Source organism: Camelus dromedarius, chromosome 16, assembly GCF_036321535.1.
Source record: "Camelus dromedarius isolate mCamDro1 chromosome 16, mCamDro1.pat, whole genome shotgun sequence".
In the NCBI taxonomy this organism is placed as follows: Eukaryota; Metazoa; Chordata; class Mammalia; order Artiodactyla; family Camelidae; genus Camelus; species Camelus dromedarius.
Window position 1 is genome coordinate 43,556,995 of NC_087451.1, and position 27,580 is coordinate 43,584,574.

At 50.7% G+C, this 27,580-nt stretch overlaps 2 protein-coding genes across 2 annotated transcripts; both read left to right on the forward strand.

The window, feature by feature from the left end:
• Positions 1-2,535: 2,535 nt before the first annotated feature.
• HROB (homologous recombination factor with OB-fold) lies at positions 2,536-15,631 on the forward strand. The gene is made up of 10 exons (XM_031468660.2): positions 2,536-2,749; positions 3,727-3,777; positions 6,440-7,612; positions 8,863-8,946; positions 9,913-10,053; positions 10,680-10,788; positions 10,978-11,063; positions 11,428-11,553; positions 12,939-13,056; positions 14,986-15,631. Exons 1-10 carry the CDS (start codon positions 2,747-2,749, stop codon positions 15,075-15,077), a joined length of 1,983 nt encoding a protein of 660 aa, XP_031324520.1. The 5' UTR covers positions 2,536-2,746; the 3' UTR covers positions 15,078-15,631.
• A 4,261-nt stretch (positions 15,632-19,892) lies between these two features.
• Positions 19,893-27,110, forward strand: ASB16 (ankyrin repeat and SOCS box containing 16). The gene is made up of 5 exons (XM_031468662.2): positions 19,893-20,326; positions 21,193-21,460; positions 23,946-24,438; positions 24,847-24,960; positions 25,469-27,110. The coding sequence occupies exons 1-5, from the start codon at positions 20,026-20,028 to the stop codon at positions 25,652-25,654; spliced, it is 1,362 nt and encodes a 453-aa protein (XP_031324522.1). The 5' UTR covers positions 19,893-20,025; the 3' UTR covers positions 25,655-27,110.
• The last annotated feature ends 470 nt before the right edge of the window (positions 27,111-27,580 follow it).

Sequence of the window (27,580 nt, forward strand, 5' to 3'; positions counted from 1 at the left end):
AAATATGGGATGCAAGGGGGTGGCGGGGTTAGGGTGTATCCTGGTCCTGAGAAAGAGCAAGACAACTGCCTTCTGACCTATGAAAATGTAATGAAAGCTGTGATTCTCTTTCAGAACAAGGCACGAGTGCACAGGCACATGATATTTTGCATATAATTATAGAGGACTTATATCCCTGAAGCCTCAGGGTAAGAACCCAGTTCCTGGGAGTTCTAAGAGGCAAACAACATAGTGGTTAAACCTGTGTTTGTTGGAGTCAGACTGCCTGGTTCATCGTCTCAGCTGCACCACCTATTAGCTAGGTGAGCTTGGGCAAGACATTGCCCCTTCCCTCCTCGGTAAGGCAAGAGTGATCCCAGCCCCTGTGTCAAGACTTGTTACAGTGAACAAGTGAGTTGATTCATGCAAAGTGCTTGGAACCCAGATAGTGCTCAGGAAGCACTAATGGTTATTATTATGGATTAAATCATAGCACTATGAAGACATTCCCCTTTGTACCCCACATCACAGCTAAAGTTCTGGTGTCTTCTGGATGGGCCCCCCTAGTCCCAGTACTCACTTTTCCCTTTTCCCTGAACCCATCACTTCCTTTTTGGTCTGAGTCTCTTTAGCCACAAACCTGGTTATTAGTGTTAAGTTCACTAATCCCTCTTCTAAGAGAAGGAAGAGGACCTGGGCCCCATCATCACAGAGGCCCGGTCCTTGCCTTTACCTTAGATGACAGTGACTATAAGGAGAAGATGTGATTTGGGGAAGAACCCTTCAGCATGGGGGTCCTTCCCAACTCAAAAGTCACAGAAAACCTCCTCATTGTGTCCTGGCAGCCCCTCTCTAAATGTCCCCAGTTCACATTTTCCATTTGCTCCAACCAACATCCCCATCCCCAACTAGGTTCTAATAGAAGGTGGGGCAGCAGAAGTCAAGTTCGTTGAACTCAGAAAGATGATGGAGGAGAAAGTATAAGGACTTCACTGAGTGACTGTGTGACCCTGAGGGAGTCCTGTCTCCCCCTGGACCTCCATTTCCTAATCTGTAAGTAATACTTGTCTCTCACTCTGCAGAGGATCTTTGTGAAGACAAATGAGCCAATGGTTAAAATTGGAAGCTGCGAACTATAGTGTGGATAGGAGTTGTATTCCTCCTGACCTTTTGGGCTCTGTGATGTCCCTTTCGCTGGAGCTGACAGAGCCCAGATCCTCGGGAGACCTGTAACCAGGTCTCCAGGACTATCCGTAGCTGGGCAGGATGAGCTGTGCCTGAGATTCCTGGGAGGAGAGGCAGTCTGTAAATGGGAGGGTTGGGGTTTTGTCCCCCAGCTCAGAAGCACAGAAAGGGTGTGAGGGAATTTCTAACTTGGATGAGAGTTAGAGGTCCTGGTTTCCTCTCTTATCAGCATCTGGCCTCCATTCTGATATATGACAGGTTAAGTGGTCCACATGAAACTATGATGGAAGCCATAGACTGCCCAGAGGTCAGGCTAGGCCAGGCCACCCTGGGGAAGATCCAGGGTTGGTTCAGATCAGATAGTTAAGAACTCAAGTCAGCTACCTTCCTCCTGCCGTTTGAGTCCTCAAAAGTATGCAGCTCGAGCTGCCCCTCCAGCTGTCTCTCTTGTGACAAGCAAGAAGGGACACTGAGGTCAGACTGAGGGTCAATAACCACAGCAGGCTTCAGTGTCAAAAATTGGCCTTCCCAGATCACTGGGTCCCTGCCTGTCTATCTGCACAACTCTCCTGGACTCTATCTTTTGATCTGTATCTCTCTGACTTGTTTGTGAACTTGAGAGCATAAGGAGTCATTCATTTCTCCATCCCCAGTGTCAAGCACTGTGCTAGACACACAGTGGTCACTGTGTCATTCATTCAATAACCCTATTGACCTTGTGCTAAGTGCTGGGGATACAAAGCTGAACAAGCCAGACAAGGTCCCTACCCTCATGGAGCTCATATTCTAGTGAGGGAGACATACAATAAAGATGTAAACTATGACAATTAGAAATTATGCAGGTATTTGGAGAAGTGAGCATGGAGTTGCAGTTGTGATGGGGAAGGGATGATACTTGAGAGATAAGGTGACAGGGAAGATCAGAGATCTAAGCTGAAACGTGAAGGATGAGAAGACACCAACTGAGAATATCTTCGATTAATAAATACGTGTTGCAAGAATGGATGAATGGATGGATACATGGATGGATCAATGGATGGCTGGATGGATAAACAGAAGACAAACCAACAGGGTGGATTCTGATGTGAATAAGAGTCATGCTGTAGTACCCAGTCTCTAGTATGCTTAACACAAGAGAGGAGGGTGGGCAGGATGGAACGTAACCGACCCCAAATTCCGGATTTTGCTCTCACCTGAGCGCGTATTCAACAAGCCGATGGGACCCTACCGGCCGCTGGGGGGCGACCGAGAGCACATCCATTTCCCTTTAAGGCCGGGGCGGAAGATTGCAGAGGAAGGGCCTTTGTGTCGGCGGGATAGAAATAGGTTCGCCCCTTTAAGAGGGCGGAGACTCTGCAGTGGCGGCGGCTTCGAACGCGGCCTAGGGCGCCGGCTCCAGCTTCCCAGCGACCCTCCCCGGGGCCCTCTCGGCTTGCAGAGACGCCTCTTTCCGACTTCGTCCCAGAGACACCGTCGTCCGGGCTCCAAACCTCCCTCCTGGGGCCAAACCCGAGGGCCCCGTGACCCCTAGAGTTGGGGTCAGCCCGGCCAACCCGCTGGCCGAAGCCCACCGACCGTCGCCATGGTAAGGCCCGGCCGCCTTGTCGCTGGGCCCTAGGGACCTGCCTTCTGGGTTCCAGCCCCTCAGCCCCGTGCGAGCTGCAGTGCCGGGTTAGGGTTTGGGGGAGAGCATGGTGGGGTTGGCAGACCTGGGCTCTAGTCAGGACTTGGCAAGGACACACCCGACACCCTGGGAAGGTCTCTCCACCCACCCGCTGGGCCTCAGTTTCCCGCCTGTTGCTTTCCGTCTCATCTTGGAGAACTGCTCTTCCTTTCCGGTGCGCTCAGACGTCACACCTCCTGGGCCTGACCGTCTCCCCCTAACCTGTCCAGTCTGATCCTTGACTTTGCGGAGGTTGGGGGTGGGGGGTAGGTCTCCCTAACTGTAGCTATTGCTGCTCAGGCATCTGGGGTTAGGCACAGACCTTGACTCTAGAATTGACCCACTTTTAATGCTGGCCACAACAGCCCTGCTGCCCAGAAAGAAGGAACTGTGGACTGGGGAGCATCCTACTCTCCTGGGTTTCTAGCTTTTGAGTATTGGATTAGATAGGAGGAAACCACTACCTTGGCGTTCAGAATCAAGGCCACTGTGCTCGGCATGTTTGGATTTATGGTAGTGTCACTTTGGGATATTGCAAAATCCTTAGGCCCACGTGCACAGACAGGGGTGAGTCTAAAGAATGACCCAGGGTCCCTGGGCAGCCGTCCCTGTGCCCTCTTCCTCTTCTTACAACGAACGCAGATGGACCTGAGTAAATTGTTTTACAGGAAAGGATTCTAAATCATCTGAGTCTTTAAGTAAATCCCATCTCTTCTCTCCTTGTCCCTTATTCCTCCCCCTCGAGACTAGTAAAAAAAAAAAAAAAAAAAAAAAACCAAACAAACAGAAAACAGTACACCTTACAGTCTTGTTAGAATTGGGAAGAAGCACCGTGAGGACAGAATGTACTTGCAAGCAGTATTTCTCCTCTAACCTCAATTGCTTTATTTTCCTTTCAGACCTGCAGTCTGCAGAAGCTGTTTGCTGTGGAAGAGGAGTTTGAAGATGAGGTAAGGAAGTGTTGGTGATCAGAGATGGCAGAGGAGATCTTAAGATGTAAACCCCTAGGCCCAGAACATCTTGGAGCAGTCTGCCCAAGTCCCCTTTTACTTGACGTGTGTATCTTTTTGGTCTGTGAGAAGCTGAGAAATGTAAACAAACCACTTCACTGTCTTAGAAACAAATAAAAAACCAGAGAGACAGACTGAGCTGCTTAATTATCATACCTTTAAATTATAGGGGCCCCTGCCTGGAATGGATGTCATTTAGGTGATTTGATTCACTTTCATGATGATGCACTTGAGGTGGGAAGAAAGTTTATGAAGAGCCAGGACAGCACAGTTACTGGTTGGCAGGAGGCCAGCTCACCAAAGGGCTTCGTGAGCCAGGGCAAAGTACTTCATTCCCTGGCCTCCTAATTTCTCTTCTACAACATGCAGGGTATTCTTCTGCCTCAAATGTTCTTCCCTTCTGTCTCTCTACTCAGAAGATGAAGGATTAGACTAGATCTGAAGCTGGCATACTAGAATCACCCCTGCCGAGGCCCCACCATGCACCAATTAAATCAGAATTTCTGGGGATGGGCCCAGGCAGGGTTCTGATTTCTGGGTGAACCAGTGATCTCCAAACTGTATGCCCACTCAGATCTAACAGGCACAGTTTCAACTGGGAGGCTGGAAATTGCTCTCTCAAATCCTTTTCAGAAAGAAGCAGGATTTAAGTGAGTCAAAAGTGAATTAACCTGCTTAAGAATGCAGCACCCACAGCCAGGATGAGGTCTTGGCCTCCTGACTCCAGGCTAATGTACATGGAAACTACTAAACTACATTCATAGAGTAGAGATGCTCTATTTGATCAATGAGAAGCCATTCAGACCTACATTTTGTCTCACAGAGCTTTGCTTTAAAAATCACGTTTAGAATTTGTCCAGATGCCTAATTTGTGCCTAGTAAGATGGTGAACGCTACGCCGGGGACCTCTCACTTCCCTTCCTCTGAGGCTTTTGGAACCTGAGGCTTGAAGGGAAAAACAGACCTTCCTCAGACCTCTTAAAATTCCATCTCTGGCTTGTTTCATTCGTTGAGGCCCCAAGACATGGTGACAGAGGCACGTGTTGGTCCCAGCCCTGGTTCTGTGAAGTTACTTAACCTCTCTGAGTCTCGGTTTCTGTAGCCGTAATAAAACAGGGATAATAATAGTACCTATTCATAGGGCCATTGTGAGAATCCATGGAGAGAATTCTGGTAAAATCTTTACATGATACCTGGCACGCAGTGAGGTTTTTCAAATGTCAGATGTTTTGTTATCATTTGGAGACTTGATTTTTTTTTTGTATATATATATATATATATATATATATATATATCTTTTATTGAAATATAGTCACTTTACACTGTTGTCAATTTCTGGTGTACAGCACAGTACTTTAGTCATACATGAACATACAGATAGTCATTTTCATATTCTTTTTCGCTGTAAGTTCCTACAAGATATTGAGTGTAGTTCCCTGCACTGTGCAGCATGAACTTGTCGTTTATTGATTTTTATTTCTACAAATAATTCAAAACTGCCAGCTTTGGCAAGGAGATGTGTCCTTGTCTTTGTCTTTCAGCTTTGAAGGTGGGTAATTACAGGCTGAAAAAGTGACCGTTAAAGTGACCTCCTGGTCTTACCAGGTCACGGTAGGACTGCTAGGCTAGTAATGGATTTAAGAGTGAAGGACTCTGACAGCTCAGGTTTCTGTTCCATGACCAGTCCCTTTCCCCCTTCCCAGGCAGATGACATCATGTCTGAGAGTTAGCTCTTCAAGAGAAAAGGGCTTTATCAACCCCCAGGGTCATGAGGACTTTCTTGCTGTTGTAATTCTAATATTATTATTATTATTACTAAATTTGAAAGTAGTCCGGTTGGAGTGTGCTACTCTCCTGGTAATACACAAAGCAGGAAGAAACCTTTCTCTAACCTAGGCAATCCAATGCGGCATCAGGATGTATTGGTGGAGGGGACCTTCCTGTCAGTTAAATCAGCAGTTCTGACTCAAAAACACCCTCGGAACAGGTCTGTTGCTCTTGAAGGTGTCAATCTCACCTTGCTTCCCAACTGGAATCCATACTTAATTTAACTTGCCTGAAAAGCTATATTTAACTTCTGCCTATTGTGCTGGCTTCCAAGGCCTCTCTGGCTTACTGAAGGCTGTGTGTGTGTGTGTGTGTGTGTGTGTGTGTGTGTGTGTGTGTGTGTGTGAGATGGGGTGAGGAGTGGGTCGAGGACAGGCAGCAAGACCAGCTGGGGATCCCTTGTGCACAGGCTGGACACCAGAGTGCTGATTTCCTTGAGATGGGTGTGTGACCTTGGGTGATCTGTTTGACTCCTTGATGACCTGGTTCATTTGCTTCTACTGTTCCCCCAACTGCCACAACTCCCCCCTCCCCTGCCAACGCCCCTGAGATCAAAGAAAGAGAGAGAAGCTACCTGAAGACTTAGTCTTAGAATATGTCTGGTAGAAGGCTGGTGGTAGCCTCAAAGGTGGTGGGAGGGTCCACCACTGCCTTTCACTCCTTGGTTTCTTTGAGCATATCTGCACACACATATATACCACCTGCCTGAAACAGGAAAAACAGAGTGTTTCTTGATTTCCAGATACCAAGACCCACTGTCTCTGTTTCTTTGTAGGATTTCTTGTCTGCCGTGGAAGATGCAGAGAACCAGTTTGCTCGCTCACGGCCTGTGAATACGGGGTGCCTGAGACCTGTCTCTTCCCGGCCACAGGATGCTGGGCAGGCACAGGCTCCCAGGCAGCTGCTGCCATGCCCTGCTGCTCCTTCAGAGGCCTTGGGCCTGCCAGCTCTGGGACTCCACCTCCCTACCTCCAGCATGCCCAGGGCGGTCGGGGGTCCACCTTCCACAGGAACAGCTCCCCTCGGGCCTGTCTTTTCGCCCAGCATCTGGACTAAGAATCAGAGAAGAGTGACCCTGACAGAAGTGCTCAAAGAGCCAGCCAGACCCCAGTCCTCAGCCTCCCACCCCCAGCTCACTTTAGAGAGCAAACAGCAGGTGATTGGTGGCTTTGAGGGGCCTGAACAAGATGAATTTGATGAAGTCCTGGCAAGCATGGAGCTCGAGGGGCCCAACATGGAGCTGGAACTTGGAGTTAGCAGAGAGGCCACCTGGCAGCGGGAGGACTCAACACTGGCTAAAAAGGCCCGGGTAGCTGATCTGAGCAGATCTTGCCAGAAGGGGCCCATGCCTGCCACCCACATAACTGGTGTTGTATCAGCCCAGGGTGAGCCTCCAGATCCCGTTGTCCACTGGGAGACGCCACAGCCTCACCTGAGACCTGGTACCACGGGTAGCCTTCCTGTCCCAACTGCTTCAATGGTTTGTGCTCAGCAACCCCACTGGGAGGTCTCTCCCAGAGGTGCCGCTCTTCGAGCACCCCAGCCTCTCCATGCTGCTGGCAGGCCTGTTCATAGCAGCCCTCAAACTCGTTTCCCTGGTCAGCCATTCCAGTCTGCAAACACCTGCTTAAGTGGCAAACCTCATTTTCCCAGACCACGAACTCCCAACTCAAGCTGTGCTACTCCCTCAAGGACCATCTCTGGATTATTTCCTCGGGGGCCCTTACAAACCCAAGCTCCAGCATCTCCTGTCGTGTCTCCTGTCCGTACCCCAAAGGGCCCTCGTCCCTCCCTGGTCCCTCAAGCAGCTCTGCAGACGCCAGTAGTCACCAACCACCTGGTGCGGCTGGTCACTGCTGCCAGCCGGACACCCCAGCAGCCCACCCACCCCATCACCTGTGCCAAAACGCGCCGCTTTCCTGGCCCAGCAGGGCTCCTGCCTCACCAGGTGAGTGACAGCTTCTATCTGGCCAAAGCCTGAGCTCTCCAGGACGCTGAGGGTGGGGGAGAACGCAGAGTCCCAGCACTGCCCAGTCCCGGTGTCTCCACACCCCTCAGGATGTGGAGGAAGGAAATGCAGAGAGGGAGGGTTTCCAAAGCTGTGGAAGAAGTCGGAAGAAGTGGGAAGAATTGAATACTTGAAAACCCACATGTGAGAGAGGTGCTTAAGGCTCTGAGAACCCTCACAATTTCCATACGTTTGTTGAACACCTACTGTTTATTAGCACCAGGGCAGGAAGAGTCATTCACTTATACTTGCTAAAGACTGGGGGATGCTGGGCACTTTGCTTGGAACTGAGAATATAGAGATTAAAATAGAAATAGTTCCCGCCCTGAGGAGCTTGCAGAAGCAGAGGCGAACAAATGGTTATATGTGAAATGACAGTGAGAGTAGAAGTCCTTCCCTGGGTGCTGGGGAGACCCTGGGATCCTCAGGCTTGCTCAGTGGGCTTTGGATGGATGAGTCGGAGGTTTACAGACGTGTGTGTGATAGCTGTCCCCTGGAGGACATTTCAGCAGTGGGAAGACGGGAGAGCATGTGCAAAGGCACAGACTCATGTGAGCAGGATGCTCTTGGAGAGCCACAGAACCACTCATTGTGGCTGGTGTGTGGGCTCAACGTGGGGCAGTGGAGGCTGTGCTGGGAGTTTGGATTTTGGCAGCAGTGGAGGGACAGGGTCCATCAAACTGGTCTTGGATCAGATCCTAGATTATTGTACTCTGAGGACCTGGCCTAGTTGTGATCAGTAAACCCCTTTTCTCTGTAAGGGTGTACATTTGAAGGGTGTCTGAAACAATTTCTACCTGTTACTTGCTCTTCCTTGGCACTTTCAGAGAAGTCCAAGCAGGCTGTCTACATTACTCCCAGGCTGGGTCTCTGAGGGAAGGGTAAGGTCCCTGAGAAGGGAAAGCTGCTTTTTTACTCATCACAGGCCTCTTCAGTTCATTGCTCTCTCCAGGAAGCCCTGGGTTTTGTTCCTGGGCCAGCTCCAGCTTCCTCACATTCCCAAAACGATCCCCAAAGCATCTTTTTTGAGCTGCCAACAAGGCTCTTGAGACTTCGTTAGGAGAGATGTAATATGTGTTAATTGTCCCTGATAGTTTCCTGCACGCATTATGTAACCCAGACAAGAAGCTGTACTTGTAAATAACAGCTGCTGAGCTTGCTCCCGTCTTCTCTCCTCTCTCCCCTCGTAGCACAGTGGGAAAAATCTGGACGACATCATGGTTTCCACGCCCCAGACTCCAACTCACGGTGCTCTGGCTAAATTCCAGACAGAGGTAACTAATTCCCTGTAAATGTTAACTTCCCGGGTGTCATTTAAGAGTAAGGGACATCCCTGCCTGTTTCAGGAGCTAAGAATCAGAGTTGGTGCTGCTTGGCCTGTTCCCTGGGGTCACCCACCAAAGGGCATTTGGGAAAGGCAGTTTAGGGAGGTGGCAATTTCACTGGCATAAAGTGAAGCTTGTACTGATGCCAAACAGGCATTAACTGATGCTATGGGTCCAGGCTTCTTTCCCATCTAAGAAAGGCCCAGCTAACTCCATCTTCCCTCAGGGGAGGAGAGTGTAATAAGTATCAGGAAACAGTATCTCGGGAAACCTTCCTCTCAGGTTTCTGGGAATTGAGCTAGGGAGGATCTGCCTTCATCTTGCCTCTGGTGGGTTCTCTTTTAGTAGGAGAGACCCAGCCTCCCTCCTCCCTGGGATTCTGGTTGACCTGCTCTGCCCTCAGACCCACTTTCGCTTTTAGTTCCCTCTGGACATTTCTCTCTTTGCTACAGCTCTGCAGATCCACCAGTCCATTTCAGATCCAAAGTGGTAAATACTCATCTGGATTCAAAGTGTTTTTTAATATAAAAAAGTGAACAATTAAAGCTAGAGTCATCGCAAGTACAATATAACTGTTTCACAATTACCTGGAAGCATGTTCATGTACATGGGGGCTCCCTAGCCCCAAGACTGTTTCAGTCTATTACAAGAGACAAACATGGTTAGCCTTTTGCTTCAATGTAATTAAAGTCAGGACCTGATTTAAAATAACCTAAATTAAGGAGCACTTTTGCTATTGCTTGTAAGTGAAAGATGTGATACGCAAGTTTTCACACACTATTTTCTGACCTTGGAGATAAATGGAGAGACTGGCCACCATGCTGCAGGGAATTCACCCCTCCATCCTGTCTCAATCAAGGTCTGTAGCTGGGTGGATCCATTAATGCAGGCTCCCCTTCTGCTCTCTGCTGCCAGATTGTTACTAGTTCCCAGGCATCGGTGGAAGAAGATTTTGGACGAGGACCCTGGCTGACCATGAAATCTGCTCTGGGCCTGGATGAGAGAGACCCCACCTGTTTCCTCTATACCTACAGCATCATCATGGTGCTGCGGAAGGTAATAGTCCTGGGTGCTGAGACTCGAAGGGAAGACCATTTTTATCCCTTTCACCAACCTACTGCCCTGTTCCACCTTAGGAAAGGGGCTCTCTCTTTGCGCCCTCTTACCCCAGGCTGATCTCTGAGCAGCAGCATGAAGCCCCTCTGGTTGTACCTTCCAATCACCTTTCTTCTCACTGCCATCCATAGTATCAGGCACAGGTGGAAGGAGAGGGTGGGTTATTGGTGTGTCTTTGCACATCTGGGCCCTGGATAGGGTGGGGTAAGCACACTGCTACCCTCAGAGCTCCCTAGAGGTCAAGGGTCCTGTGCAGACACATCTTAGTACATGTGTTAATATATTCGTGCCTGTGGCCTGCCATGGTGGAGCGCTGTATAAATACATACACATAAATACACAAAAGAAGGGAGGCAGCAGGGGAAAAAAGAAGGGCCTGTCAGCTTCAGGTCTGCCAGAGAGAGATGAGACAAGCCTTTTAAACTGCCCCTTTGCCCCCACAAAGGAAGATCATCACCACACCTGTTCTCTGTCCCCCTCCCCCCCCCCCCCGGTTGCCCTGGCATCCTTGGGAACCTTACAGGTGGGACATGGCTGGCTCAGCAAATGCCTCTTCTTGTAACCAGGCAGCCCTGAAGCAGCTTCCCAGGAATAAGGTCCCCACCATGGCGGTGATGATCAAGTCCCTGACTCGGAGCACAATGGACGCCAGTGTGGTTTTCAAGGACCCCACGGGTGAGGAGTTAGGCCCCTGAAGTGTCTGGTGAGTGGCCTCCATTGAAGTCAGGAGGTGGGGAGGAGTCAGCCCCTCCAATTTCAGATGGAAAAATTGAGGCAGTGAGCAACCAACTTCCCAGCCAGGCCCCAAATCAGGTGCTATTGTGCCCTTGACCCTGAGACTGATAGGTGGTGTGGTATTTGCAGGAGAGATGCAGGGCACGGTGCACAGGTTGCTGCTGGAGACGCGCCAGAATGAGCTGAAGCCTGGCTCAGTGCTGCTGCTAAAACAGGTATGGGAGCTCCCGACGGGGACCTGCTCTCCCCGCTCCTGCCCTGGAGAAGGCTCCCAGTTGTCTCTCTGGCTCCCTTCCCTCCCTGGACCCAGCCAAGAAGCGGCTGGGCTAGACCCTGGCTTACTGGAGCTAAGTAGGGGCCCAACTCCCATCCTTCAGAGGGTAGATGGAGGTAAGGGTTGTGCTATGAGGGGCCGAGGGTATGGTTAGTGGTTTGGTTCTGGCACCAGGGCTGGGGCAGAAGTGATTTGTGTGAGTCTGGTGAGAGACCACTAAGGGAGAGGCAGGCAGGGACTGAGTGGCCACTCAGCTGCACCTCGTGCTCCATCAGGTCATTGACCTCCCCCTTCTTCTCCTCCAGATTGGAGTGTTTTCTCCTTCACTCCGAAATCACTACCTCAATGTGACACCCAACAACCTGGTCCACATTTACAGTCCAGATCCTGGGGATGGGAACTTCCTCAAGCCATCTCAGCCCTTCCCCAAGGTAAGAGGAGCAGGGCGGAATGGGGACTAGGAGAGCCACTTGCTGCCTGGATCTTCTGATTTCTTCCCCTCCTCCATCCTGGGGAGCAGAAGTGTGAAAGCAGTTGCCCTGAGATGAAGAGATGCCTTTGGGGAAGGGCAATTCTCATCCTGTCCCTGGTCCAGCCACCTGCCAGATGGCATAGTAATAGGACCTAGAGGAGCAGCTGGCTTCTTTGTGATCCCCGAGCGTCTGATGGCAGACTTGAACATCGGAGAGGATGGTAGTCACTTGAGAACTAACCGAGTTGAGGGTCCATGACGGGGTGGTGGCCCTCAGTATGTGACTGAGGATCAGATGGCAGTGCTGAGAACAGTGAGCTACAGTCTGTCAGGGGAGCCCGTCATTTGCTTTGTATCTTCCCTCCTGGTTTCTGCCTCTGGTGAGGGGGCATCGGCCCAGAACTCAGGTGGGGACACCCCCTTTGGGAATTGAGGGAGACTAGGTTCCAGGCAGATCCACTCCAGGGTGAGAGTGCAGAGCCTGGCCTTGACTTGGCATTCAGGGTCCCCTCTATGGCCATCCCCACCTTCCTGGGATCCTGGGTTGTTGTCATGGCCTGGCCTGGGAGTCTGGAGACCTGGGTTATGTACTTGCTCTGCTGGTAATTTGTAACATGACCTTGGGCAAGTCCTGTCCCCTCCCCTGCTGTTGCTTCATCTATAAAACCAGGGGGTTAGACTCGATGACTTCCAGTCGAGTTACATCTTTAGCTCTAACTTGCTACTTCCATTTCTCTCATCTTTCTCCCTAACTTTCTACATTCTTGGAATACTACCCAACTTCTGAAAAATCATCTTTTTTTTTTGTACATTTCAAGTCATCCACACTTGTTGAAAAAAATTGAAATGATACAGAATAAAGCGAATGTGAAACTGACCCTTCCCCACTTCCATTCCTTAGGGTTAACCATGGTTAATAGGTTTAATTACTAATTTTAATTACCTATTCATGTATCAGCTAGTCTGGGGATTGGTAACAGGTCATTTTTAATTCCAGGCTAACTCTGCGACATATTTATGAATGGTCTTTTCACTCTCTGCTCCATTTATATAGATTCCCTAAAACATCGATACCAACAGAATTAGAAAAGAAAATCAGCCAAAAATTTTTTTGTTTTTGTTTTTGTTTTGTTTTTGTTTTTGTTTTGTTTTTTTGCTGTTTGAGGTGTTTGGTGTTTCAGCTCCCTCCCCGCTGCATGGCCCTGGGTGTCGGGCCCTGCCACATTCTTCTGTCCTGTCTTACCTGAGTCTCCACCTATTCCTTTGAGGTTGTCTGGGTAGAGATGGTACTGTCCAGAGGGATTCAGGGGCACAGTCATTGGTAACCAGATCCTCTGTCCCCAGGATCCAGGAAGCTTCCATGACAGCCTCCAGCACGAGACTGCGAAGCCTGGGAAAGGCCTCAGGACAGCACAGAACCCAGAGGCAGGGGCATCCCCTGAGAAAGAACTCCCAGAGGCAGGTAAGGTCATCAGCCCACCCAGAAGCAAAGGAGGTTCTCCTTCTGTTTCCTCTTGAATAGCTCAGCCACACTGTTCTGGCCGCATCTTATTCCTCCTTCTGTGAACCTTTGGATCTTACAGAAATCAGATGTGGTATCTTCTCTGGCAAGGCTGCAGACCACAAACTAATTAACACAAAGAATTTGACCCGCAGCTCCCCCATTTCCAGGCCATATGCCGTTAGCCACAAGGAGATCGACTGGCGCCATCCTTGAGTCTTCCATGGGCTGATGGCCAGACCACACAGGCAGATTTCCCCATCTTGACTAAAGCTTCGAGGCCCTCCAGGCAGTGCTGAAGGGTCAGACACCCACGTGGTTAGGGTGGGACCAGGATACAGACCTGAGAGGCCCCAAAACAGACCTCTTAGGGGAGGACCAACTTGTTCCTCAGGAGGGCGCATCACCCAGGTGAAGCTAACACAGTCCAGATCTGGTCCCTATTTGTTCGATTACATAGGTTCAGTCCTATCTGGACCTAAAGTTCATGGGATTATGGGTAGGTTTCTCCACATTAACCAGATTCATAGTAGACCAGTGGATAAACCACAGTGCCTGTTTATTTATATTGTATGAAAAACTATCTACCCCCTATGCTGGAATCGTCTCTCAAATCTTGCACTCTCTTCTAAGTAAGCTTGATGACAAGGCAAACCATCATCAGAAGGTTGCCAGTGGTCATGGAGGAAGAATGAGGAGAGTCACCTATAGAGTATTGTAGTTGGTGTCACATCTCCACCACAGGGACAGACCTGCCAAGCAGAAAGAGGCTGGTGGTGGCAGGATAGGACAGGGAGACACAAATACACATTCCTGCTCTGATTCTCATTTTCCTAGGCCCGCACTGCTGCTCATTCCCCTTCATTTAACCTAGTGTCTGTCCAGACAGTCATGGTGTAGCTAGTGAGGAGCAGCTTTTTTTGTTATAATCAAATTCTAGTTCTCCTTCCTGAGCACAGTGCTGGTCACCTTAATTAATTTTGAATGCCTCCAAAGTGACTTCTGTCCCTCTAGTAGCAGTGTGTATCGGGTGCTTGGTGCCAGACCCGGAGCGCGCCTCCGCAGCTGTCATTCCCAGCCCGACTGACTCTAGGGCTGCCTGGTCCCATCCCTTCAGCAGACGTTTTCTAGTTGGAAGCTGTGGCTCTGGCACCAAATGGATAGTGGGCAGGTTGTCTGACCTCTTTCTCTCAGGTTCAGTAGGAATTATAACAAACTGTGACAAGAGGGACCATGAGACTGAGGCAAAGTGACGATTATAACGTGTGCAGCCCTGTGCCGGGCAAGGACCCAGGACGTGTTAGCTGCTGTTGTTAACAAGCAGAGTAGCAATAGCGGCTACTGAGACCAGCTGTTTTCCATGTTCTCAGACACAGGCACCCCATCTGAAAACTGTAGTCAGGAACAGGTACTTTCGTTCCTGCGCCAACAAAGGCACTTTGTGGAAGGGGATCATGATGTCTCCCATTCTTCAGATGAGAAACCAGATTACTGAACTGTGTGATTCTGAACACATCTAATGACTTTTTCCAGCCTTGTTTCTCCCTCTGTCCAGCGAGAAGGTTGCATTAGGGGACCTCTGAAGCCTTTCTGCTCAGGCACTGTGTCTCTCAGTGGAAGGAGAGGAACCACTAAGGTCCAGTCGGAGTCTCTTTCTCGGCAGAATGCTTCTACCTTTTGCTGTGTGTGGGTGTATGGGGAGCAGAGGGAAGATGGAAGTCAGGCCAGCCTCAGGCCCATTGGCGGGCGTACCGCTGCCCAGGGGATGCCACCTCCCTGACTGTGCAGCCAGGTCCAGGCCCCCCTGAAAGGCCAGAGCTTTGGCTCTAAGTCACAGGGAGCCCTGATGTTGACACTAAGTCTACCCGCCCTCTCCATCCCCCACTGCAGATGACCTGGATGGACTCCTGAGTGAGCTCCCGGAGGACTTCTTCTGTGGGACCAGCAGTTGGGAGCGTCCCAAGGCCGGGCACCCACCATGAGCCAGCAGCCTCTCAGCACCCAGGCAAGGCTCTGGTTGTATCTGATCATGTCCCAGAGGGAGAGGAAGACCAGCACAATTGGAGAACAGACAAAGCTCGGGACTTCTGTGCCCCCACGCTGGACACTTTCCTGGAGAACATCCTCGTCCCCTGGATTCTGCACTGCTGTCACCTTGGTCTTCCTTTGGTGTACCAGAACTCTGCCAAGGATTGGCTCTCCAGCCCTACTACCCTCCAAGCCCTTGGGTGCATGGTTCCTTCTCCTCCTGCCAACAGGGAAGTGTGTCCCTCCCCCACCTCCGCCTGACTTTAGAGGATGTTGGGCCTGGGCCCTTTACTCCCTAGTCCCCAGACAGCTGAGGTGCCAGGAGGCACCACACCATAGCAGTGGCGACCTGTCCTTCAGGACAAGGCAGAAACACACTCAGACTTCCCTCTGCTTTGTCTCTTGAAGCTGGTAGCTGCCCAGGTCACCTGGGCCCAGGGCTCCCAGGTGCGGGGGCAGGGGTGTGGCTGCAGCGCCTTATTCTGAAATAAAGCAGCCGCCTGCTTCACCTGCCTCCCTCTCTTTTCAGGCCTTATAGCTCTTTGTCCTGCCACCAGTACTCTGACCAGGGCAGAGCCACACTACTTGTTTTCTTTCTCTCTCTGTCTTTTTTTTTATAAACTTTTTGTTTTAGACAGTTTTAGATTTACAGAATTAGTGCAGAGATATCAGGGAGTTCTCATATACCCCACAACCAGTTTCCCCTCTTGTTGCCACTTAAGTATGTTAGGATGGTAGATTGTGACAGCAAAAGAACCAGTATTGATACATTATTACTAACTGAACCTCCAAACTTTATTCACATTTACTTAGTTTCCCCCTGATGTCCTTTTTCTATTCCGGGATCCCACATTACATTTAGTCATCCTGTCTCTTTAGGCTTCTCTTGGCTGTGGTAGTTTCTCAGACTTTCCTTGTGTTTTAATGACCTTGACAGCTTTGAGGGGCACAGGTCCGGCATGTTGTAGGAGGCCCCTCTGTTGGAATTTGTATGATTTTTTTGTGTGTGTGTGATTAGACGGGTTATGTTTTTTGGAGAGGAGGACGACAGAGGTAAGGTACTGTTCTCGTTGTATCACATCAAGGGTTGATGTTGACCTTGATCACCTGGCTGAGGTAGGGTTTGGCAGGTTTGCTGGGTTTTTCCACTGTCAAGTTACTCTTTTTCTCCCTTTCCATACGATGCTCTTTGGAAGAAAGTCACTATGTGCTGCCCACACTTAAGGAATGAGGAGTTATGTTCTACCTCCTGAAGGGCAGGACATCTACGTGGATTACTTGGAATTCTTCTACATGGGAGATTGGCTTCTTCTCCCTTATTTTTTGTTCAATCACTCATTTATTATCAGTATGGACTCATGGATATTTATTTTATACTTTGAGTTATAATCCAATACTACTTTAACTTGTTGCCAAGCAACTCTTCGTCACTGTAGCTTCTCTGTACCACCTTTCAGACAGGAGTTGGACAAGGGTCCTAGGGGGGATGTAAAAGGCCTAATTATACTAAATTGCCAACCAACCTTGTTTTCCTTTGTGGAATGAAGGGAAGAAAGGAGGATTCTCTCAACACATGGTTGAGGGGGTGCGGGTTAAAGACCCCAGTTTAATGGCCAGCCTCGCCCTCCTCTGCCTCAGCCTTCAATAGGGAGCTGTGAGTCGGGACCTCCGATGGCCTTGGTACTGCCCTGGGGGAAGGCATTAGTCTCCCTTTTTCCAAGAGAGGCTGATCCCGTGGATCCCAGTCTCAAGGCTGAAGTGAGCAAGTGCTCTAGGAACTCCATGTTCAGCTGGCTGCTGGTGGCAGCGGGGCCCTGTTCTGGAAGGCTTTTGTGGCCCAAGCTAAGGAGCAAAAAGGGGCACAATCACCAGCACCCTGCCCTTTCACATTCCCATTTCGTCTTCCTACCTGAGCACACCACGCACGTCTTTCTCTTCCCCACACCACTAACTCCCCAGCTCCGCCTCAGTAGCTCAGGTCTGAGCTAGGGCCTGTCGACTCTGGTGGTCTTCCTGCACCTAAGCCAGCCGCCTGGCCCCGGCCCGCGGCACCGGTCCCCACTCAGCCCCCTTGAGCCCTGGTCTCTACTGTTTGCAATCCTGATGGATGTCCCGGTTTCTCCTGTGCTTCATCCCCCAACAGGCTCTGAGCTCCCAGGGGCCTGTAGTCACCTGGCACTGTCCCCGCCAGTAACACTGGGCTCCCTGTGGGTTCACGTGTGGGCTGAAGTAAAGGCCGCAGGAAGGTAATACTGAGGACAGTTCTTCTGGCCTCAGGAAATTAAGGCGAAGGACAGGAGACAACACACGGTGTCTCTGGGGACAGAGCTGTAGTTACAGCACCCTCAGGCTTATGACAGAAAGGCTGCAGAGGCTGGCGAGGTCAGCGCAGCTGCAGGCCCCACTCGCCATGACTATCCTGTGCCTCAGGAGAAGGGGACTCCCACTTCACCTTGGTTCCTCTTGGCCCCAACCCAGACTTGCCAGCTCTCAACCCTGGGAACCCAGCTGTGGGTGCTCAGCCAGGCCGTTGGCGGGGCAATTAAAACACAGAATGGGTGCCAACAGGGTTAATCACAGCCACATTTACAGAGGTGCCTTTCTCTGAGGATCTCCAAGCCCTCGCCAGGCATGACCTCATTGCTCCTCTGGGATTCCCCCACCCTGGGACACCACCAAGAAGCCAGGGCCGGAGTGGGTGAACAACAGGGTAAGGGCAGAGCCGGAAACAGCCCAGGCTGCTGCCACCCACTTGGGCAGGCAGATGAGTGTTTGCTCTGGCAGAGAACAGGGGCCCTCAGTCAATGCGCTACACATAAGAGGCCGGCCTGCGACAAGCCAAGTGCTGCTAAACACCACATCAAGACCTATTGTGTGCCAGGCCCTGCTGGGTACCAGGACCTCCACTGATTAAATACAGGTCCTACTCTGCAGCCCACCTCCAGCGCAGCAGGCTGTCATCTACAGGATGTGGGGACAGGCTCTTGACAAAGGGCACATGAAGTCCTCCTGGAGCTGACAGGGAGTGGCTGGACCTGCCGGGGTGGGGGACCCAAGCTGCTGTAGGGATGTCTCCCAGGGCAGGTGACCTTTGAGGTGGACTTTGAGGAATGAGTCAGAGGGAATTCCAAGCAAAGGGAATGGCAGGGAAGGGCGAGGAGCCGTGCTGAGGCCAAACCAAGGAATTGGGGCTTAGTGGGAGAGGGCAGGGTTCGGAAGTCAGCTGACGCTTTCAAGCTCGGGAATGAACTGGTCTAGACAAGTCATTCCGTGCGGGAGAGGGACAGAGGGGCTGGGCCAGAGGAGGGAACACCAGGGAGGCTGGGCTGGTTCAGGTCAAAGGCACTGAGATGGTGACTGAAAATAGGAGAATTGGAGCTGGATTTATGTTTGTGAGGGGACCAGGGAGAGGAAGGAGTCAGAGAAAACTGACCAGGGTGCTATGAGGGGTGAGACTGGGGAGGAAGCAGGCAGGGGAGCCAGGAGGAGCCTGCAGTGCCAGGGCAGCCAGAACAGCTATGGCCCACAGCCAGGGTGGGATGGGGGCAGGCTGACCCTGAGGGCCCGAGAGGCCGGCTCACATTGGGTGAGGAGAGCTTCTAGGGCAGAGGCTGGACTCCCTGCGGTCCTCCCCTTCCCTGGCTTGGCAGCCACACCAGCTAGTGCTGTTTCACGGCCTCATTCCTCCCCCTAGAGGCTCCTGGAAGCACAGCCGCTTCCTCCAGAGGGTGAAGTTCTTGAAGGTCTCTTTGGTCCAAGTCCCCAGAGTTCCGTGGCCAACCCCTTGGTCCTCCTCAGGCAGGCATGTGAGCCCTTTTAGGAGCTAGGAGAAAAAACAAAAAACGAAAATCCAAGACTCAAAGAAGGCAGTTTTAGGGACCATGCTGTCCTGCTTGGAAGGTCAGGAGGGGCTCTCTCACTGTCTTCCCCTCACATGGGAGCCACAGCACTGGGAGCCACAGTGCATCTCTGGAGTCAGGCCCACTGGGGTGCTAACCTGGCTCCCCCCTTACAAGCTGTGATCTTGAGTAAGTAGTTTCACCTTGCTAAGCCTTATGTTCCTCATCAGTAAAACAGACGTAAGACCACCCATCTCAGAGGTGTTCAAATTTTGTGATAATTAGCTTGATCATATAATTTATCGTTAAAATCAAATTTTTTGTTTATCTGGGTAAGCCAGGAAGTATGTGTGGTCACCCAAATAAAGATGGATATAAAAGTGATTTAAGGAGGGGACAGTATGGCTCAGTAGTAGTGAGTGCTTAGGTTGCACAAGGTCCTGGGTTCAATCCTCAGCACCTCCATTAAAATAAGTAAGTAAACCTAACTATCCAACCCCCCCCCAAAAAATTTTTAAGTGATTTAAGTATTATAAAGCCCTGTGCATATATGTGCAGAGTTATTACTGTTACTGCAGACGCCAGGAAGAGCTATTTGAACTCTGACTTCACCTGTCCTTACTTCCAGGGTTGGGGTCTGCCCTCCAGCCAACATCAGAGAGGCCAGGGGGCTCTTCCGTCCATTTCCCTGATTGACTGTTTCACTCACCTCAGACGTTGCCAACCCAAGATGCTCACTCCAGAGAAGTGGAAGGATGCGGACTGGGGCTCAGCTGAGGCCAACTCCCCAGTCTGAGGGTATGCACAGGGGCAGAGGCTGTCCCTAGCGCCGGCTGGGGCTGGGGGTTGGCCCAACACCTTCTCTGCACCAAGATTATGACTCTGGGCAAACCGTGTTTACCAGAGCAGCGAAGGGCCTATTATTTATAGCCTCAGCTGCTCCTCTCTCTGGGTCACCGTTGAGGGGGCAGGGTGGCTCCTCAGAGCAAGGGTGGCAGACGGGCGGAGGGAACCGAACCGGCTTTGCCCAGCGGCCGCTGCTCAGACCCCTGGATCCCTCCCCATGGCAAAGGAGACCTTCCCCTTCACCTCCTCCACACTGCGCTCTCTCCGCCTGCAGCGGGAGTGGTTGGAATGGGAGGACCGGCGTCGGGCCGCAGCCCAGCAGTGCCGGAGCCAAAGGCGCCCGGCAAGTTCCCGGGCCGGCCTGACTAGGCCGCGCCGCTCCTGCCGCGACCCAGCTGTGCACAATGCCCTGTTCTCCGGCGACCTGCAACAGATCCAAGCCCTGTTCCAAGATGAAGACGCTGCCAACATGATTGTGGAGACTGTGAGCAACCAGCTGGCCTGGTCAGCTGAACAGGGTAGGGAGCACCAGGTGGGGCAGAAGAGGAGGGGGAGGGAAGACGTGGGGGTGGAGAGGGAAGAGGTGGGGGCGGGGAGGGGGAGAGTCACAGCCCCATGGCCTCCCTCCAGACCATGGACTGGACCGGCCCTTCCCACTGCTCATTCTAGCTCCCTCCTAAACAGAGGTGAGGCATAGTTAGTGGTTTGTATGTCTTTTCAGAATTAAAGTTATATTAACATATCATACAAATTACATAGGAACACACTTATCTTACATTGCAATTTTTTCTCTGAATATATATCCACACATGAATATTTTTTCTTTCATAGAATGAAATTATATTCCAGATGCTATTTATAGCTTGATTTTTTCATGTAACATCTTTCAATGTCAGTAACCATCGTTAAGTCCACATAATATTTTAAATAGGTGCATGAATTCTATTGTATGGATAAATCGTGTACCACGATTTATATAACTATCCCCCAAAAAGATTGGGTAGATTTGGTTCTGTTTTTTAAAAATCTATTTTAAATAGCAATGTACCAACATCTTTGTGTACCTGCCAGATCCTTAGGATCTATTCTGACAAGAGGGCTTGTCCATGTAAACCAAATGATCACCCTGTTCTTCAGAGTGACAGGAGATTGCCTCAAACCCCATCCAGGGATATGGGGGTTCAAATCCTCGTAGAGCTAATGCTCTCACAGTCACCACAGGCTCCAAATTCCTGCCTGCCTTCAACTGTTAGAGATGTGACCCTCCCCCCCCCTCACCCAGGGCATCCTGGTCTCATCCTGCAGCATGTCCCTCATGTGCATCACAGCCTGCCCTGCCTGCCGGTGTCACAGACCACCCCCCAACACTGCCTGCTCTCCCCAGGGTTCTGGGTGCTGACCCCAAAGGCCAAGCATACGGCACCCCTCACCATCGCCGCAGCCCGAGGCTACACCGACTGTGCCCGCTACCTGATCAGACAGGGAGCTGAGCTGGATGCCCGTGTTGGGGGCCGAGCAGCCTTGCACGAAGCCTGTGCCCGGGCCCAGTCTGACTGTGTGCGGCTGCTGCTGACCTTCGGTGCCAAGGTCAACGTGCTGTCTGAGGAGGGCACAACCCCCTTGCACCTCTGCACAGCTCCGGAGTCCTTGCAGTAGGTGCCTAGAGGCTGAGATGGTTTGGAAAGGGGTGTGTGTGTATGTGTTGTGTGTCACCAGCTCACATGCTAAAAAGCAGGGGAAGCACTTCACATAAACATGTCCTCACAACAGCCTGGGAGACATGTCTTATTCTATGGATGATAAAACTGAAACTCAGAAAGGTTTAGTTACTTGTCTAAGGTCACATCAGCTAAACCAAGGAGGCAAAACCCTGTTCCAACTGTAGTTTCGTATTCCCTGTGAACCCGCTGTAGCCACATTCCTGGCTGTTTTGAGGTAGACATCAAGAAAGATCTAGCTCATGTACCCCAATGTTCATAGCAGCACTATTTACAATAGCCAAGACACGGGAGCAGTCTAAGTGTCCATAGGCAGACAAATGGATAAAGAAGTTGTGGTGGATATATGTGTGTGTGTGTAGAACAGAATATTACTCAACCATAAAAAAGAATGAAACAATGCCAGTTGCAGCAACATGGATGGACCTAGATATTGTCATACTAAGTGAAATAAGTCAGACAAAGACAAGTATCATATGATGTCACTTATACGTAGAATCTACAAAGTGATACAAATGTATTTATTTATAAAACAGAAACAGACTCACAGACATAGAAAACAAACTTACAGTTACCAAAGGGGAAAGGGGGCAAGGGATAAGTTAAGAGCTTGGGATTGGCGGGGGAGGGTATAGCTCAAGTGGTAGAGCACACGGTTTAACACACATGAGGTCCCGGGTTCAATTCCCAGTACCTCCTCCAAATAGAAATAAATGAATAAATCTACCAAAAAAAGTTAAAAAAAAAAAGCTTGAATTAACAGATACACAATACTATATACCAAATAAACAACAAGGACCTACTGTATAGCACAGGGAACTACATTCAATATCTTGTAATTACCTATAATGGAAAAGAATCTGAAAAAGAGTATATATATGTATAACTGAATCACTTTGCTGTATACCTGAAACTAACACAACATTGTAAGTCAACTATCCTTCAATTAAAAAAAAGCTAAAAAACCCAAAAACAACAATAACAGAAAAACAAAAAATTCGGCTGCCTATGACCAAAAAAGAGAAAGATCTAGCCCAGTGATTCCCAACTTTAGTATGAGATCTCCACACACCTTCCTTCCCACCTTTTTAAGGTCAACAGTTTCTTGGACCCCATACAGAATGGTATTTGCACTTTTACAAGTCAGCTCCACAGACAGGGCTGGCAGTGGTAAGGAGTCAAGAGCTCCTGGAAGGTACTCCACAGCTCACATGCTGGGGACCTCTCCCTGGGTAGAACTAGACCAGTGACGGACCCAGAAATCCAAATTTTCCAGCCCTTTCTTGAGTTCTTACGAGCAAGTGGTGCACTTTGCAACAGACTTGATCCCTTTAAGTGAAGTGAGAATGGTTCTGCTGACTGGAACCCTACTGAGTGAGCTTTTTGGTGTTGTTTAAAGTTAGTATATGGGAACAAAAATTAGTTTGTGATTAGAATTTACCAGGGAAATAAATTAAGTAGTTTGTGGTCGGATGGCTATTCAACACTTTGCCACTGAGCAAAGCACCTACCAGATATACGCACTGAAGGGAGCTGGAACTCTGGCTGTTTTGGGGCAGAACACTTGGTCATCAGGGTTTCCTTAGGATTGATGGGTCTGCTCCTGAGTTTCCGGTGGCTACTGATCTGTCTTTTAAATTACTGTTAGTTTAGTGTCATCATTAATTTAGTTTGTAGGGTGTTTGTTTTACCCTGCGGTGGTTAATGATGCATATTTGCCTCAGCAGTGTTCTGACCTATAATTTTTCCAGGAACCAGAACTGTGAAACATGTGCTCCCTAAAATCTGGTTTTTGTTGTTTGGTTTTCTTTGTTTTCTCCAGAGAAAAGTGGAATAAGTGGGACCCAAGTGCCTTCCTTTACTGGAGTAGGTGCAGCTGGCCAGGAAGGGTGGTCTTTAAGTTTGGAGGCAGAAAGAAAATACTAATAGGATTTCTATTTCTTTTTCTTTTGGGATCATACTCCTTAATTTTCTCTGCTTTGTAGTGTACACATTAGTAGGTTTTCAAAACTTTTTATGCTATCAAAATGTTAAGAGACCACAGACAAGTGATTCAGAAGCAGGCCTTGGGGTCCCAGTCTGATTGGGGAGTCAGGTTAGACTTTGAGAGGGATGATTTGAGTTAGTGAGTACTAATTCCAGAGCAGCCACTGACTTGCTGGGTGTCCTTGGCTGCACCACAACCTTTCTGGGCTGAAGTTTTTCATCTGAAAACTCAAATGCTCCCGGAGGCTTCGACGGGCCTTCCAGCTCTGCTGTCTGTCATGGGGCTTCTGTGAGTCTGATGGTGGACACCAGGCTTGCCTGAGCCAAGGCGAGTGGGATGAAGGCGTCAGGGATGACAGCAGGCTGAGGGGTTCCCAGGCCAGGCCTTGGTCCCTCAGGGTTTGCCTTGGGGGGCCTTTTACCCTGCCTCCAGGTGCGCCAAGATGCTGCTGAAGGCAGGAGCGACCGTGAACTTGGCAGCGGGGGAGAGTGAGGTGACACCCCTGCATGTGGCGGCGGTGCATGGCCTGGAGGAGCACGTGGCTCTCTACCTGGAGCACGGTGCCGACGTGAACCTGCGCACCAGCCAGGGTGAGACAGCCCTGAACGCCGCATGTGCAGGGGCCGAGGGCCTGGACAGCCGCCGGCAGCACCAGGCCACTGCGCGCCGGCTCCTGGAGGCCGGGGCTGATGCCCGGGCGGCTGGGCGCAAGCGCCACACGCCACTGCACAATGCCTGTGCCAACGGCTGTGGGGGCCTGGCCGAGTTGCTGCTGCGCCACGGGGCCTCTGCCGCAGTCCCCAACGAGGCGGGCCACACACCCATGGACCTCGCGCTGCAGGCCGTCCAGGACGCCCCCAGCTGGGAGCCCGAGGTCCTCTTTGCTGCGCTGCTGGACTATGGGGCCCAGCCTGTGCGCCCTGAGGTGCGTAGGGAGGGCCCGTGAAAGGAGGTTCCAGTTGGGTAGGAGAGCCTAAGGCTGGATTACCCTGCCGCCAGGAAGAGAGACCAAGAGACTGGGAGCCCACTCTCTGTGCCAGGGGTCTGTCCCCATCTTGAGAAGGACCAGTGAGGGCTAAGGGGTAGGGTGTCCAAGGGAGGAAAAAGCCCCCAGGGAAAGTGGCTGGGGCCAGGAGATTGGAGCACACTTGAAGGTGGGGTAAACTGAGGCAGAGAAGGGGATGAGGAGGGATTCAGACTTTGGCCTCCCAAATTTGGGTGTGAGTAGGGCTTTGACCCAGGCAGGACATGGGTCTGCCCTTGGTTGGGAGAGGTATGGTGCCCCTGAGATCCTCTTTTGTTTTCTAGTCTGAGACCCTCTTTTGATTTCTAGATGCTGAGACACTGTGCCAACTTCCCTCGGGCCCTGGAAGTCCTGCTTAACGCCTACCCTTGTGTCCCATCCTGTGATACCTGGGTCGAGGCAGTGTTCCCAGAGCTGTGGCAGGTATGTCCACACCCGGGGCACTGCTCATTCCCAGGCTCTGGGGAGACAGAGAGCAAGGATGAGTCCCAGGTCCGGATGGGCTTCCCAGAGGCAAAAGCAAAAGGGACCCTGGGCCAGAAGATACACAGAGTGAAGCCCCTGGGTTCCTGGGTTCCCCTCCCCCTGGCAGCTCAGAACAACTTCTAACTGCACACACTCCTCTAGCCTCTCTCTTACCTGCATCAGTATAGACATTTATCAGGCATCTCTGACTCTGTGGGCACTGTGCTAGCACCTTTGGAGTGGGGGTGGGTGCAGACATGGCTGAGACCCTGCCCTGCAGTGTGGTCCCAGCTCCCATGATCCCTGCAGGGCCTCTCTGGCTCTGAATCTGAGTCCTTTGAGATGCAACAAACGCCCAGATGGGTGCATGTTGCAAAATCCCAGGGCCTCACCACTAGGTCACCCCCAGATGGAAGGGCACAGTCAGGGTGTTGGGCCATCTGACCCTGTTCCACTCCCGGCCTAGGAGCATGAAGCCTTCTACAGCTCAGCCCTGCGCATGGTGAACCAGCCGAGGCGGCTGCAGCACCTGGCCCGGCTGGCTGTGCGTGCTCAGTTGGGTAGCCGCTGCCGACAGGCCGCCACCTGCCTCCCGCTGCCCCTGGTCCTCAAGGACTACCTGCTGCTGCGTGTGGAGGGGCGTATCCAGTGAACCCCATGCCAGGCTGCTCCCGGAGCTTGTTGTGCCACCTCCCCCTAACCCTGGAGGACCAGTCCCTGACCTTCTTGTCCACACTCTGCAAGTCCTCTGGGGCCAGCTCATCCTTCTCCTGAGTGACCTCCAGCCTGACGTGAACTTCAACTCCTCTCTCCACTGGGAATGTCTGCAGACTCAGCCTTTGCCTGCATCTTCCTCCTTTGCCTAAGTGGATGACAGCCCCTCCACCACGCAGTCCCCAAGCCAGGAGGAAGTGATCCTTGTTGCTCCCCTTCCCCTACCATCCATGTACCTGTTCAGCCTCCTAAGGAGTGACAGATTCTGCCACTAACTGCACTCTCAGTGCCCGACCTGCCTTTGTCACTTCAAGGAAGAACCTCACCTACTGGTCTTGAAACCCATGCCCTGCGAGGATGCTGGAACAGTCTTTGGGAATCACAACTCTGATCATGACCTTCAGTGGCTCCTCCCTACCTTCAGGCTAAAATCGAAACTCAACAGGGCAGACAGCTTCCAGCCTCTGCCTCCACCAAGCTCTCTGGCCTCCTGACCCCACCTTGTCCCTTCTGAGGCTCCTATAATCCAGCCTTAGCAAACTAGTTCCTGATTGCTGGATATGACCTGCTCCCCTTTGCTTCCAGGCGTCTGCATGTGCTATTCCCTCTGCTTGATCTGCCCTTCCCACATTTTTTGCCCTGGTCAATGCTGATTTGATCCTCAAGACTCAGTCCAAACGCACTATCTCTGCAGAGCCTTTTTTGGACAATCCCAGCAAGTAGCTTTCTTTGGTATCGTACTTATTTAATTAGGAATCTGTGTCTGCCTCAAGCATGCGGAGACTGGGACTATATTCTTTGAACAGGCATTTCAGTAAATGACGGTTGAGGGAATAATAAATGCGATGCCCGAGACCCATTTATGGTTGTGTCCCCCCCAGGCCAGTCATGCACGCTTTTTTTTTTTTTTCATATGTACTGGGCAGGGAAAGGGATGGGAAGTGTTAAATTTGGGAATTTGAGATTTAAAAATGTTAGCCACTATATATAAAAATAGATTTTTAAAAAGTTTCTTGTAATAACCTTTAATGAAAAAAATGAAAATGAATGTATGTATGTATATGCATAACTGGGACATTGTGCTGTACAGCAGAAATTGACACATTATAATTGACTGTACTTCAATAAAAAATAAAAATAAAAATAAACATACTGGGGATTGAACCCAGGACCTTGTACATGCTAACTAAGCACCTACTCTACCAATGAGCAATTCTCACCCAATGCATGCTATCTGAAACAATGGTCACTGCACTTGTGGTCTTTGAGAATCAGTGACAGGAGGACGAGCCATCAACTGTCCCCGCTACTCTCACTTCGTTCTCTGGACCCAAAGCCAAAAGTACCACCATTCATCTTTAAGAGAAAGCTTTTCAAGCCAAGCCAATTTTTATGAAGACAAATAAATGATTCGTGAACAGAACCAAAGCATGGGTGTTGTTAGGTTGAAATTTTATTTCCCCTTCTTTGTGGTTCCCAAGTTTTCTGCACTGAGCAATTGTTACTCTTGTGATAGGATAAAAAGGTATAAGAGCAACACAAGAACCTCCCAGGCCCTGAGCCTGTCCTGCCCACTGCAGGTGGGAATGGAATTAGGGGGCTCCCAGCAGCCTGTTCTCCCGTCCTTTTGCTGAGGGGCCCTGGGCTCTCCGCTGTCATTATCATTTGGAGTCACACTGCAGATTCGGGTCAGGAGTCCTGAGTTGGGTCAGGAGTCCTGAGTTGGCCTCCAGCAGCTGTTGCCCAACATCCCCTCCTCTGTGGAGAGTTGTATCTGGAGATTCCTTTTCACCCAACACGAAAAGACAATCTTTTACCTCGTTATGGACAACAACAACCTCTCCTTTCTGGATGAAATTTTTGC

What these genes read in the sequence shown, in the direction of transcription:
- ASB16 (XM_031468662.2), top strand. Translation starts at nt 20,026, where the DNA reads ATGGCAAAGGAGACCTTCCCCTTCACCTCCTCCACACTGCGCTCTCTC. An exon ending in GGCCTGGTCAGCTGAACAGG is followed by an intron (nt 20,327 to 21,192) that starts GTAGGGAGCACC and finishes TGCTCTCCCCAG; the next exon opens with GGTTCTGGGTGCTGACCCCA. An exon ending in ACAGCTCCGGAGTCCTTGCA is followed by an intron (nt 21,461 to 23,945) that starts GTAGGTGCCTAG and finishes CCCTGCCTCCAG; the next exon opens with GTGCGCCAAGATGCTGCTGA.
- HROB (XM_031468660.2), top strand. An exon ending in TCATCATGGTGCTGCGGAAG is followed by an intron (nt 10,054 to 10,679) that starts GTAATAGTCCTG and finishes TCTTGTAACCAG; the next exon opens with GCAGCCCTGAAGCAGCTTCC. An exon ending in GGTTTTCAAGGACCCCACGG is followed by an intron (nt 10,789 to 10,977) that starts GTGAGGAGTTAG and finishes TGGTATTTGCAG; the next exon opens with GAGAGATGCAGGGCACGGTG.